This window comes from Chroicocephalus ridibundus, chromosome 9, assembly GCF_963924245.1.
Source record: "Chroicocephalus ridibundus chromosome 9, bChrRid1.1, whole genome shotgun sequence".
NCBI lineage: Eukaryota > Metazoa > Chordata > Aves > Charadriiformes > Laridae > Chroicocephalus > Chroicocephalus ridibundus.
Genome location: NC_086292.1, coordinates 5,801,686 through 5,814,201, shown reverse-complemented (window position 1 = coordinate 5,814,201; position 12,516 = coordinate 5,801,686). Strand labels below are relative to the sequence as shown.

The window sequence follows — 12,516 nt, the reverse complement described above, 5'->3', positions numbered from 1 at the left end:
CTCTGAGATGCCCGGGTTATCTGCAGCCAGAATCCTTAAAAGCTGCCCGCAGATAATTATCGGTCGGTGTCGAGAACCTTCTTCGGTGCACCCGGTCTAATTGCAATTAGTGCCGGCGCGCCCTGTCTGCCCGCGGGACCTCGGGAGCGCTGCGGGGTCGGTGTTGGGGGGGTGTCCCGGCGGCGGTAGGGCCGCTCTGCGGGACACGGCGCTTCTGGGGCGGGACGGATCGGGCCCCGCCCGCTGCTGCTCTCCGGGTTTCGATGCCCGCTCGGTGCGTGGTGCGGCGACACCGCCCGGTCCCTCCCCAGCCGCCGGCGGGGCCAGCGGGAGCCTCTCGCCCCAACCCGGCGCCGGGCTCCGCCGCGGCGCTCCCGGGTGAAAGACCTCCCCCGGTGCTCTCCCGCCGCCATCGTCCCCGGCGGTTTCCGCCCGCGCGGGGCGGAAGCGGTCACGTGCTGCCGCGGGGCTTGTCGGGAAGGGGGCGGCCTTTCCGGTCCCTGCGCGGCGGCGGCGGCAGCACGCGGCGCGGCCATGGCGGACGGGGACGGTGCGCAGCGGAGGGGACCGGCGGGGGGGGGGGGGGGGGGCGCCTCGCCCCGGGGCCGGGTCGCGGTGTGGGTGCGGGGGAAGAGCAGGGGCTGGGGGATCCCCGGTGGGGCGGCGTGAGCGCGGGGCTGGGCGCCGCCGTGGCGCCACGTGGGTGGGTGGCGGGCCCGGGCTGGGGCCTGCCCGGCTCCCGGGGCGGCGGGGACGCTCAGCGTGTCGCTCCCGCAGGTTTCAGCGTGAAAAAGCGACGGAAGAAGGAGAAGCGGGCGCTCCCCGATGAGGATGTAGCGGTGAGCGCGGGGCCGCCGGCCCGGCGGGGGCTGCCCGGGGCAGGGCTCGGGGAACCGGGGGGGTTTCCACGGACCCCTTTGTGGCGGCACGGTGGGACCCTCCGTGGGGCTGGGGCCGGTCCGTGGGGCATGGGGGTAGGGCGGGGAGTAGCATTGCCTCGCAGAAGCCCTGGAGGAGCTTCCCTCCCCCCGCCATCACCGGAGGGAGCGGAGCCGGTCCGCGGGGGGGAGGCCCCGCTGGTGGCGGGGAAAAGCCGCTGCTTTGGGGGCGTCTGAGGGGCCGCGTGGCAGCGGGCAGGAGCCCGGGCCTCCGAGTTTCCCTTCTCTGATGTCTCCTATCTTCATCCACCCCCCAGGAGATTCAGCACACGGAGGAATTCTTCATCAAGCCCGAGTCCCGCGTTGCCCAGCTGGACACGTCCCAGTGGCCCTTGCTGCTGAAGGTAAACGGGTTACAGACAACCTTGTGGCCACCCCTGATCCTGCTCCTTCTTCTGTCCTGCCTCGCTCAGTGCAGGCCCGTGGAGATGCTCAGCTCCTCCTCTGCGTAACCCTCCTGCTAAGAAGCAGCACGTGTGGCACGCAGCAGAGGGAGACCCTCTGCATGCAGAAATCACGTTAGAAAATTTATCTAGCAGTATTATTTGCACGCCTGCCTTCGAAGTTTATCATCTTCAGTAAAGACCCCACCAGACTTCTTCAGATAGTTATGTCTGACGGTGGTCTGTGTAGACTTCTGAGTTGCTTGTGCTGAGTTTCGGGGGCACGCGGTATTTATCCTGCATTTTAAAGGTTGGTATTGTGCTGCTCGGCCATCTCTTTCAGCGCAGGATTTCTGTTTCTTTCTCTTTCTGTAAAACATAGTTGTGGTTTCATTGTCAGGTCATTTTCATTTCGAAGAGGCTCTTTCACATAAATGTACAAATCAGACATTGTGTAACTGGGGAGATGTACTGGGGCAAAGCGATGCTGAAACCAAGGTGAGCTCAAGAACACTTGTAACTTTTCCTTGCATTTTGTAGAACTTCGACAAGTTAAATGTGATGACAGCACACTACACACCGCTTCCTTCTGGCGCTAATCCCCTGAAGAGAGAGATTTCTGACTACGTTAGGTGAGTGTAATAAGGGTCAGAGTGGTTTATTTTTCTTGCACAGTTAATATCTTCAAAACATTTTCTGTTCTGGATTCCCCTTGTACCTTTCTGCTGGACTCGGTGCCTTGCTACTAACCAGTAAATGTCTAAATAGTACCTGCTGGTCACTTTCTGTGAAGTTTGCTTTGTTCTGGGGTTGTGGCTGGTCTCTGGACGGACATGCAAACACTTGAGGAATTCCCTGGGGTCTCGTGGAAAGTCCTTTGGCCTGCTAGGCTTTGAGACTGCTCAGAGTTTGTTTGTAGCATTTGATTTGGTCTAAGTACAGAGTAGTGATGAGCTGTCTGGGGAGAAGAGAATTCTTTGACCATGGAATATATCACCTGCTGTGCACAGAGCAGCTTGACGTGTGCTCACTGAGAGCAGCTGTGAGGTTCATCACTTATTTGCCTGGGTAGAAATACGTTTCTTTGCAGCTAAGAAAAATATTGCCAAAGTTCTTACGCTCTTGCTGTGTTTGCCCTGATGCTTAGCTCCTACTCTCTTGTCATCTTGCACTACAGGTCTGGCTTTATTAACCTCGACAAACCTTCCAATCCATCTTCCCACGAGGTGGTTGCATGGATCCGGCGCATCCTTCGAGTAGAGAAGACTGGTCACAGTGGCACTCTGGACCCGAAGGTGACTGGGTGCCTCATTGTGTGCATTGAGAGGGCAACACGGCTGGTCAAATCTCAGCAGAGTGCAGGTATGTTTATTGCCCAGGACCACTTACAGTCTAAGCGACTGGGGAGCCATGGAGTTCTTTTGGCGACAAAATGGAGATTTCCAGCCTTTGAAAGGGCTAGTCTTGGTCTTCAGTGCCTTGTGCTTAAGGGTTGCTCATCCTTCTCACTCCAAGCTGGTGAGGGTGCGTCTGTGCTGTCACAAGTTGGGTTTTTCTTGATTGCTTCTCTGGGGCTTGTACCGTTTTAAGTCGGTGAAAACACTTCTGACAGACTGGCTTCATGTACTGACTGAACTTATTGGTCTCAGCCTCTACCAGCCCAGTGCAATAAAACTCAGTGAAGAAATAAATGTAGCTTAGATTTATTTTGTTGAAAGAACAACCAACTCCAGAAGAACCTGTGCGTCCTTCCTAGGGGTTGTAAAAATTTCATGGCTCTGTGGGTGTGTGGCTGTGAAGCAGTGTGGACCTTGAGGTCAACATAAAATGCAAGCGGCCACTCCTGACTGCTCTTGTCGTTCTTTCAGGCAAAGAGTATGTGGGAATTGTTCGGCTGCACAATGCAATTGAGAGTGAGGCGCAGCTTGCCAGGGTAAGTCTCGGCATGCTCTTGGCCGTGCAGGTGCTTTACACGCAAAGTGTTCAGTGTTGGTGGGAGATGAGAGCGGAGCTCAGGTGCTGTGTGTGAGGTGATGACGAAGTTTATCCATTCTCTGAGTGCAGTGGTGCTGCCCTCCTGCAGCACCCCGATTCCTGTTCTAGGCTCTGGGTGCTGTGCAGCCTCCAGAGACCCTCCAGTCTCCCAGTGTCCTACTGGGGGCTGCTGTGGTGTGTGGCTGGCTGCCTGCAGGAGTGAAGTGGTGCCGGCAGGGTTGGAGCCCCTCTTTGGGGGGGCTCCGTCCCCACTGAGATGAGGGATGATGTCTGATCACATACTGTCACCTGATGAAAAAGCCCAGCTGTCGCTGGCAGCTGGGGTGGCATTTTGACCGCATCGCTGTCTCGGATCGACTTTATTAAATATGACACCACCAAATTATGTTGAAACTTGTGGTTTCTTACTCATGGAAGCGGTCATAGTTGCCACAGACCCCAAGGTGCTCCTGTTAGGGCACAGGTGTGAGCTGTTACTTCTTCTGCTTCTACCCTCAGGCAATAGAAACTCTGACAGGCGCACTGTTTCAGCGACCGCCCCTCATTGCTGCTGTCAAACGACAACTGAGAGTCAGAACCATCTATGAGAGCAAACTGGTGGAGTATGATCCTGAGAGAAGATTAGGTAAAACAGGGCTTTCCTGCCTTCTTCCTGTTAAGCTGAGAGATGATGCAGTTTCCTGTGAAATGGGCTGCTTCCTATTCTTGGCAGATGTCTTCAAACATAAATCCTCACCACCGTCAAGCAGTAACTGCTTTATGCATTATTTTGGTGTGCTGAGAAGTAAATCCCATCTATTTTTTTTATACTGCTGTGTCTTTCATTGAAGAGCCAAATGATGTCAATTAGATGGCATTAGCACTCAGTGCAAGGATGACCTTCATCTATCACCCCAGGCTGATGGCTCTGAAGGGCTGGATGTACAGCTTCTCTCTGAGGGAGTTTCTAGATACGTATTTAAATACTCTTCTGTCCTGTCCTGCCTTTCAGGTATCTTCTGGGTGAGCTGTGAAGCGGGCACATATATCCGAACGCTCTGTGTTCACCTTGGTTTGCTGCTTGGTGTGGGGGGCCAGATGCAAGAGCTCCGCAGAGTGCGCTCGGGTATCCTGGGAGAGAAGGTAGAGTGGCAGCTCTAACTATAACCAGCAAATTTGAAATTGTTAGAATTGCAAGAATTCCTTGGAACTGCGCTATTTTTACAGTGTTAAGGTATAGGTGCATGGCGGCTGGGAGGAGTTTTGTGAATAGCCCCAAAAACATGGGAGCTTTTCCCATAGACGGTCTGTAACCAAAGTGTTGAGTTCAGTTCAGGGTTTTTACCCTGTTCTGGTAATTAAACTTTGGGACAGCGTGCGACTGGGAGATGCACCACGGTGGCTGAAAGTTTGTTTTATGCCACCTGTGTTTCTCAGCCTACAAACCATGCAGTGCACATGCCCCACGTTCAGGCCTGTGAGCTGTCTGCTTAGCAATCTGCGACCGCTTGGTGTCAGGGCACAACACAGGGAACGCGCTTGGTCAAAATGAGCCTGGGAGATGCAGGCTTATGTGTGTGGCCTCGAACACTTAAAGAGTCTCTTCAGTCTGATCGTAGCTGGATCCTGCTGCCAGTCCAAACTCCAGAACTAATTTCTTTCCTTGCAAAGCAGGAGTATCAGAGTGCAAGTGTTTCCCCACCCGTTTGTGCTCTTACCACAGCTGTAATTACTGGCAGTCTTCTGACTTCCAGATGTTGGGTGCTTACAGCTGCTTCAATAATTTATTCCGTGTCACAGATTGAAGAGCTGGTTAATTTAGACTTGTACTCACTAACCTTTGTCTAGAAGTCCCAGGTATTTGTTTTAAGTTTAGCCATGTTTTGAAGTTTCATGTGGACAGACCTTATACACTACATCCAAGTGCTGTCTGCGATTAGGAAGGTTGAAGTCTTTGTCAGCACAGGGCAGTCTGACCTTAAGCTGTTAAAGGAAAGTATTCTTGCCTCTTTTACGTTGGTTTTTTTGATGCTTCTGAGCTGGGCATCTGTTCTTCACTCCCTTTCAGCACGGCTGTTGGACTTTAGCTGTTGCCTTGTGTGTGTTTTGAGTTGGTGGCTGGTAGGAGAGTTTAGAGGGTTTGTGTCTTGGCAGGACAACATGGTGACTATGCACGATGTACTGGATGCACAGTGGCAATACGACAACAATAAGGACGACAGCTACCTGCGAAGAGTTATCCTGCCGTTGGAGAAACTGCTGACCTCACACAAGCGGCTAGTCATGAAAGACAGTGCGGTGAGTTCCTGAGATGGTGCCAGGTGACAGCCAGAGACCGCAAAGTGTCCTCCTAACTTGTGCAGCAAATACAATAAATGGGGGATCAGGATCCGCATGGTGTCCGGCGCTGTTGTGATTGTGAGCTGTGTAGGACCTATTACAGGCACCACCAGATCAGCAGTAAGATGCAAGAGCCAAGAACTGAGTGGCAGAGAAGCTGCTCTTCTCAGTTTAGGGGTGCTGATGGTTACAAAAGATCTGCCGCACATGTTTGCTGTCATAGGGGCTTTGCTTGCTTTTTCCAAAGCCCCCAAGTTTATATAGTGGACAATAAAAAATAGATATATGGGGATGTTATTGCTGGGACAGTGATGGCAATGGGCAGCTAAAATATTAGAGACACTTCTTACCTTTTTTTTTTTTTTTTTATATTCTCCAGTAGCTTATAAGCCCTCCTATTCATTCCCTATTCATTCCCTGCATTTTCAGGTTAATGCCATTTGCTATGGAGCCAAGATTATGCTGCCTGGTGTCCTGAGGTATGAAGATGGTATTGAACTTAATCAGGAGATTGTTGTCATCACCACGAAAGGAGAAGCTATCTGCCTAGGTATGAAACTCCTTATTCTTCTTGTGCCCAGCTAACTGCAGAAATAACAGACTGAGTTCCAGTGAATGCACAACAAATGAGTCCCTATGTGCAGAAGTTTTAAATAGTGCTTCCTGATGGGGACTGTGGGTGAGCGTGGCCCAAGGCAGCTGGTTTTGGGCAGGACGTTAAGAAATAGCGGCTATATCAGTCCTTGGCAAGGTGTGAAGAGTTCCTCAGCCTGGTGTCAGCTGCGTGATGCTCAGGTGCTGTGTGTGAGGTGATGACGAAGTTTATCCATTCTCTGAGTGCAGTGGTGCTGCCCTCCTGCAGCACCCCGATTCCTGTTCTAGGCTCTGGGTGCTGTGCAGCCTCCAGAGACCCTCCAGTCTCCCAGTGTCCTACTGGGGGCTGCTGTGGTGTGTGGCTGGCTGCCTGCAGGAGTGAAGTGGTGCCGGCAGGGTTGGAGCCCCTCTTTGAGGGGGGGGTCCATCCCCACTGAGATGAGGGATGATGTCTGATCACATACTGCTACCTGACGTGTCACGCTTCTGAGCAGATCAGCGTAAAAGGACTTGAGCAACTACCAGCTTCTGTGAGGTGACTCGAAAGGGTGTTTTGTTCTAACCAGGGTCTTCAGAGAAGCTGTGTAGGTGGCAGGTGCTGACATACAGTACAGATGATGTGTCACGGTGCGCAGTGCTGCACAGCCTCATGCTCTGTGTAGACCCGTGGGACTGAGCAGCCTTGGGAGGTGTCACCACAGCCAAGCCATTCCACCTTGTTGTTTGTACCGCCTTCACTCTGGTCATCTCAGGGACCTGGCAGGAAAAACATCGTTTATTGGTAGAATTAGTCTCCTCTAGTTTGGCTCTGCAAGGCTTTGGGAGCTGACGAAGGAGCAGCGCTGCTCTTTTTTATAGTGTCGTGGTTCCTTGAGCTGCCTGGAAGGGCTCCAGTAGCTGCTCACAGAGCTCTTCCCCCATCCAGTGGTGGTCTTGGTGCTGCTCTGGGGAATAGTTGGTCTTAACTGTGTTCACTGGTCCAGAACCAGTCTTCTGGTGTAAGCTGGAGACGCCTGTGCTTATGGTGTGGTTATCCATGACTGACACACTTGCTGCCTTTGAATGTTAGTGTTAGTCCAGAACTTACTTCCAGTGAGGTTTTGGGCTGAAATGGCGCTGGTGGGGGGTGTGTGTTGCTCCTCTTTGTGCTAACAGTGAAAGAACAGGCTGGACACAGCAGGTTCCTGCATTGCTGTTGCAGTTCTGCTGTTAAAGAGTTAATGAACTCTCTGCCTGCTTCTGCAGCCATTGCCTTGATGACCACAGCAGTGATTTCTACCTGCGACCATGGCATTGTGGCGAAGATCAAGAGAGTGATCATGGAGAGAGACACGTATCCCCGCAAATGGGGTCTCGGTCCCAAGGTAAGCGGTGTGGGGATGTGGTCAGTCCCAGGGTGGCGGTGGGAGCCTGGCTGTCGGGATGTGGGACTCCACGCCCCTCGGGCAGAGCTGTGCCTGTGTCTTCTCCAGGACCTTGGTGTAATTCTGCTGTGGTCTCCTGGAGCCACAGTGGTGGCACTTCCCAGTGCTGGTGGGAGAAAGGCTTTTCCTTCCATTGGAGCCTGGGCAGCTCTACCCAAGGCCCAGCTGGGGCTGCTGCTGGTGCTCAGGTGTGGGCTCCTCAGGTCTGTGCAGCACCAGCCCTCCTCCAGTAAAGAGCCAAATGATGTGAATTGGATGGCATTAGCACTCTGTGCAAAGATGACCTTCATCTATCACCCCATACTGATGGCTCTGGAGAGGCTGGGCAAGGAGTTGCTCTTCCTTCTGGTGCATCTGCAACAGCGCCAAAATGCACGCCGTCTTGTGAGACACTGTGTTGTGCCTGAAGGACAGGAGCCGTGGGAACACCCATAGTTGGGTTCCTCTCCTGTCTCAAACGTGCAGTAGCCGTGGAAATCAGCGGGTCAGTAGTGGTAGCTTAACTGCAGCCAGGCTGGCGCAGCTCAGACTTAAAACCATGTGTCAAGTTGCTGTGGCTTATTCCATTGCTGTGGTTCAGGTGAAACGTAGAAAGCCGTGGGGATGCACGCGCATCTATCTTGCAGCAAATGTTAGGTATTGCAGGCCAATTCAAGCATCGTGGAGTCTTCAGCAAAGCCTTGCACTTGCAGCTGAAAGGGGGTCAGCTGGAATGTGGCATGTCATTAAGCTGGAGAAACCCAGTCAGAGATCTGAGCTCCACAATGTGCAGAGTTCATCTTATTCTGCTGGTGTTGCTTCCCCCACAAATTAGCCCTTGTTTACCGATGAAGATCCCTCCTGCCTGAGATTTGTAGGCTGCTGTGCAGGGGATGTTTGCGTGATTTGTTAGGAAGTCCTTGGAGAAGTGTTAAATCAGTAATGCTGTAGTTGGCTTGGCTTGTTCCTGGATTACCTCCTCTTAGGCTGAGTGGCTGAAGTCACGGGGAGGATTTCTCCTCCCTGGAGCTCCAGTCTGACTTGTTGCTCATTGCTCTCAGGCCAGTCAAAAGAAGATGATGATCCAGAAGGGTCTGCTGGACAAGCACGGAAAGCCCAACGAGAGCACACCGGACTCCTGGAAGAAGGAGTATGTGGATTACAGGTGGGTACAGGGTGTATGGCTCCTGCGTGGTGGGCAGAGGGGAGGGCTGGGCTGAGTGCTGCCATTTGTGCTTGCAGCGTGTTAGGCCTGGCCCAAGGCTGTCGTCTGTGCGGACCCGTGGGGTGTGGTGGCATTTCTTGCCATCGTGGGGAACGTGCTGCTAACTGGGCAGCGCTGGTGGGAAAGACCCTGAGCAGACAGTTATCCCTTTCTAGCCTGTGCTTGTGGTTTTAGAGGGAGTCAGTCTGCTAAATTAAACGGGGGAGGGCCTTGCTGTTGCCCAGCCCAGCTGGCCCTGGTGCAGGCTGCAGGTCTTCCCCACACCAGCCTCCCCACCCAGCGCCTGGTGCAGGTTACGGAGCCCTCGCGAGGGGGACGGGGCTTTGTACTTGTACAGAGCAGCGCGAGGCAGCGGCTGTCCTGCTCAGCCTGGGGGTCTTCTCTTTCAGGGATGCTTCCAAGAAAGAGGCATCTGCTGTTCCCCAAGCTGTTTCAGAGGTGGAGAGGGCTCCAAAAGTGAGTATCACTCGTGTTCTCTGGCTGTAAGGTTGTTTGGGCCCTGACGAAGAGTGAATACATGCCTGTTCCTTTAGGCAGTTGGTATCAGGCTGCTTCGGTTGGTTGTTTTACAGAGGAAAGTGTTTTGCATTCTGTGAACCTAGTGCCCCAACGTGTGTTGTGGCTGCCTGGCCTGTGAGCTAGCTGTAGGGTGACCTGTTCAGGGTCTTACCCCGGCTGTTAGTCTCTGGGATGTTGTACTTTGGGTGAGAGTCCCGTAGCACAGTATGAGAATGAGGAGCTGTGAGTCCCGTAGCACAGTATGAGAATGAGGAGCTGTGACTCGGGGTGTACAAGCTGCAGCATCCCAGGAAATAGGTTGTATGGAGCCACAATAGAGGTTTGCGCCAGAGAACCTTTCTGGAGACTACAAACAGTTGCTATGTCCATGCAAGAGTTGCATCTAAAGTTCCCTAAGTCAGGGCTTGTGCGCTTGGAAAGGTGCAGCAGTGTTTCAAACTCTGGAGCGTTCAGGGTACAGGAAACACTGAGAAATACGGGGTGCAATTCCAGCAGAAGCAAATCCTAGTGTGTGCTGGAGGGAACGACTGGCAGTCTCTAGCTCACCCTCCTGCTCAACGCATTGTTAACTGTGAAGTTTGAACTGGGCAAAATAGTTGCAACGGGCTTGCAGACAGTTCTCCCATCACTTTGGAAGATGGTGTGTCTGATAACGCGTTCCCCTAACAGAGAAAGCGAGAGTCAGAGAGTGAAAGTGATGAGGCTGTGACCCCACCATCCCCTGACACCCCACCACCAGAGGAGCTGAGCAAAAAGGAAAAGAAAAAGAAGAAGAAAGAGAAGAAGGCCAAAGAGGCAGCTGAGAGTGGAGGAGAGCAAATAGAAGTGGTACGTAACTGGGTGCTGGCACGGTGTGGTCCAAGCACGGGAGAGATTGCTGTCTCTGCCTAATACCTCCAGGATAAACGCAGTGGCATCCTGCTGTGCACGTGGGAGGTGTCCCTACCCATGGCAGGGGGCTTGGAACTAGATGATCTTTAAGGTCCCTTCCAACCCGAACCATGCTGTGATTCTATGTCCCTGAAGTGCTGGGCTCCCCGCAGGCAGAGAAAGACGCCTGTATAGATGCGTATAGTAAACTGAATACATAGTAAACTGAACTGGTTGAGGGTGGTGGGAGATCAGGCAGGTGAAGCTTGTGGGGGTGGATCTGCAGTAGGGCAGGGATGGGGTGAGCAGCCATCTGTGCCCCAGGGGCAGCTGGTGGGTACGCTGTTCCTGCCAGGCCACCTCTGTGCTCTGGTGCCCTGTAAGGGGCCCCGGCGGGAGGATGGTGCTGGCATTCAGTCCGTGTGCTTGAGTGCTTGCGTGGTGGTGAGGGAGGATTGTGGCCGTGGGGAGCTTCCACTGCGTCTGGAATGGGGCTGTTCCTCCTGAAATCATCAGTTGGGGAATTCCTTTTTGATCCCTTCCTGACCTCTCCAACCCCTTTACAGACTAGTGAGACCAGCACCAAGAAGAAGAAGAAGAAGAAACAGAAGGAGGTAGAAGAGAGCTCAGAGTAAGCGACTGGATCTGTCCAAAGCAGGCGACCTCGTCGGTAGGGAGGGAGGAGTCAGAGGCCTTGAGAAAAAGAGGACTGGCTGCATGGCAGAGGGGCCAGCAAGCTCCAAGCTCCTTTTCTGCTGTGTATGTGAGTGAGCGGGTGTGTGTGCCCAGGATACGCCCTGCTCGGGTACCCCTCCTCATCCTGTTTTAAGGGTCGCCAGAGGAGCGGGGTGCCTGACTGCCCCTGCACTGGATTGCTCTCTAAAGCTGAACACCGCGATGCCAATAGAAGTGGTATCTTCAGGGAAGCTGTAGCTCTTGGTGTCTCTGTTTTCACCTTGAGACGGAGGAATAACGTTTCTCCCCCTCCTGTCCTGCCTCTTTCTTCCTTTTCTTCCAAGGTTGGAGCTGTTACCTGACAGTCGCAGAATATGCTGATATCTGGAGGACTGGCTTTGTCACAGCCCATCTGAGATGAGGACAGTCAAATTGGTCATTGGAAGGGCTCTGGTTTGTTTTAACCTGGCCATATGCTTGGCTTGACCTTCAGCTAGATGAGATCTAATAGTCCACCCAGATATTCTCAGTACTTTTTTTAACTTTACCATGAAAGGATTAGAACATTAAATTCCTTCATTTTGCTTTATAATGTGGGGAGCTGCTTGTTAGTTGTCAGCTGATCCCTAGACCCAGTGACTTTGTCAGCGTGTCCCTCTTGCTGGCTCTTTGCTCTTCTCTACCCCGTTGTTGGAATGGGACTGCGGCGCTTCAGTTGCCTTTTTGGTTTTGGCATCTAATGTGCTTTGAAGACTGGAAGTGGGGATGCTGCTGGAGGGGGCAGAAGCAAAGTGACCACAAGGTGGCTGGTCTAAAGGTTTTCTAAAGGGCTGTTGGGACCGGAGTCCTCGTGAGGAAAATATTGGCCAGAGGTAGCTTTGTAAGGAGCACTGGGTGTGGGGCTTGAGCAGTTTCAGAAAGATTTGTCCTAATTTCCTTGTCTGGGGTGTCTTGCTGGGGGCAGGAGGTCTCTCCTCTGTCACAGGGTAGTGCTGAACCAGGATTTTAGCCCTTTTTAATGGGGAATGATTCGGGCTGGTTTGTTCTGAGTTTGATCCCTGCGGAGATTCTGTAACGTTTGTCTTAGCCTCGTGCATTGTTTTTATCTTGTCTGACTTTTCTCCTCTGCAATACTAGAGGTACATGCAGGCAGTGGGCCCAGCAGCTGGTGGCTGTCAGAACCTGAGCAGAAAAAAAAAAAGTCCATTTTTATTTACTCTGTTTTTTACATAAAAATAAAAGCCCTATTTTTGAATGGGTGATTTTTCTTGCTCGTCTGGCTCCCGGAAGAGGTCAGTGGTCTGTTCACAGGCAGGGGAGGCAGCTTAATGCATGTGCACGCTGCAGCTGGGCAGGTAAAGGGCTGCCCCTTCCACCCAGCCTTCCTGCTGCTCTCCTGACGAAGCTGCTGGTGCTGAGAAGTGGTCTTGGTGACATGGACCATCACTAGAGGGGCCTTTGTTGCTGGTGAGGACAAGTGCTTAAGTGCCACACTCCACTTTGGTAAAACCCACTGGGATGTCTGCCTGGAAGTTGGGTGTTCTCTTTCCTCCTTGGCCTGTGCTGGAGCGAGCTGCTGGGGAGGTCTGGTGGTG

The 12,516-nt window shown here is 53.0% G+C and overlaps 1 protein-coding gene and 5 non-coding genes across 6 annotated transcripts; all 6 read left to right on the top strand.

Annotated features, from left to right (window-relative positions):
• Nucleotides 1-461: 461 nt before the first annotated feature.
• Nucleotides 462-12,176, top strand: DKC1 (dyskerin pseudouridine synthase 1). The gene is made up of 15 exons (XM_063345624.1): nucleotides 462-550; nucleotides 778-839; nucleotides 1,196-1,282; nucleotides 1,862-1,953; nucleotides 2,499-2,683; nucleotides 3,190-3,254; nucleotides 3,815-3,941; nucleotides 4,308-4,438; nucleotides 5,450-5,593; nucleotides 6,065-6,185; nucleotides 7,475-7,593; nucleotides 8,694-8,797; nucleotides 9,247-9,313; nucleotides 10,046-10,204; nucleotides 10,813-12,176. The coding sequence occupies exons 1-15, from the start codon at nucleotides 535-537 to the stop codon at nucleotides 10,879-10,881; spliced, it is 1,548 nt and encodes a 515-aa protein (XP_063201694.1). The 5' UTR covers nucleotides 462-534; the 3' UTR covers nucleotides 10,882-12,176.
• Nucleotides 3,347-3,594, top strand: LOC134521246 (small nucleolar RNA SNORD17). Its single transcript, XR_010072703.1, has one exon. It is a non-coding gene; the product is annotated as a small nucleolar RNA SNORD17 (small nucleolar RNA).
• Nucleotides 4,148-4,223, top strand: LOC134521237 (small nucleolar RNA SNORD83). Its single transcript, XR_010072695.1, has one exon. It is a non-coding gene; the product is annotated as a small nucleolar RNA SNORD83 (small nucleolar RNA).
• LOC134521243 (small nucleolar RNA SNORA36 family) lies at nucleotides 4,607-4,741 on the top strand. The gene has a single exon (XR_010072700.1). It is a non-coding gene; the product is annotated as a small nucleolar RNA SNORA36 family (small nucleolar RNA).
• On the top strand, nucleotides 6,440-6,689 carry LOC134521245 (small nucleolar RNA SNORD17). Its single transcript, XR_010072702.1, has one exon. It is a non-coding gene; the product is annotated as a small nucleolar RNA SNORD17 (small nucleolar RNA).
• On the top strand, nucleotides 7,890-7,965 carry LOC134521236 (small nucleolar RNA SNORD83). The gene has a single exon (XR_010072694.1). It is a non-coding gene; the product is annotated as a small nucleolar RNA SNORD83 (small nucleolar RNA).
• Nucleotides 12,177-12,516: the final 340 nt, after the last annotated feature.

Bases quoted from the DNA above. Each gene is read 5' to 3' on its own strand.
- DKC1 (XM_063345624.1), top strand. The intron at 3,942-4,307 runs GTAAAACAGGGC...CCTGCCTTTCAG, and splicing joins TGATCCTGAGAGAAGATTAG to GTATCTTCTGGGTGAGCTGT. The intron at 8,798-9,246 runs GTGGGTACAGGG...CTTCTCTTTCAG, and splicing joins AAGGAGTATGTGGATTACAG to GGATGCTTCCAAGAAAGAGG.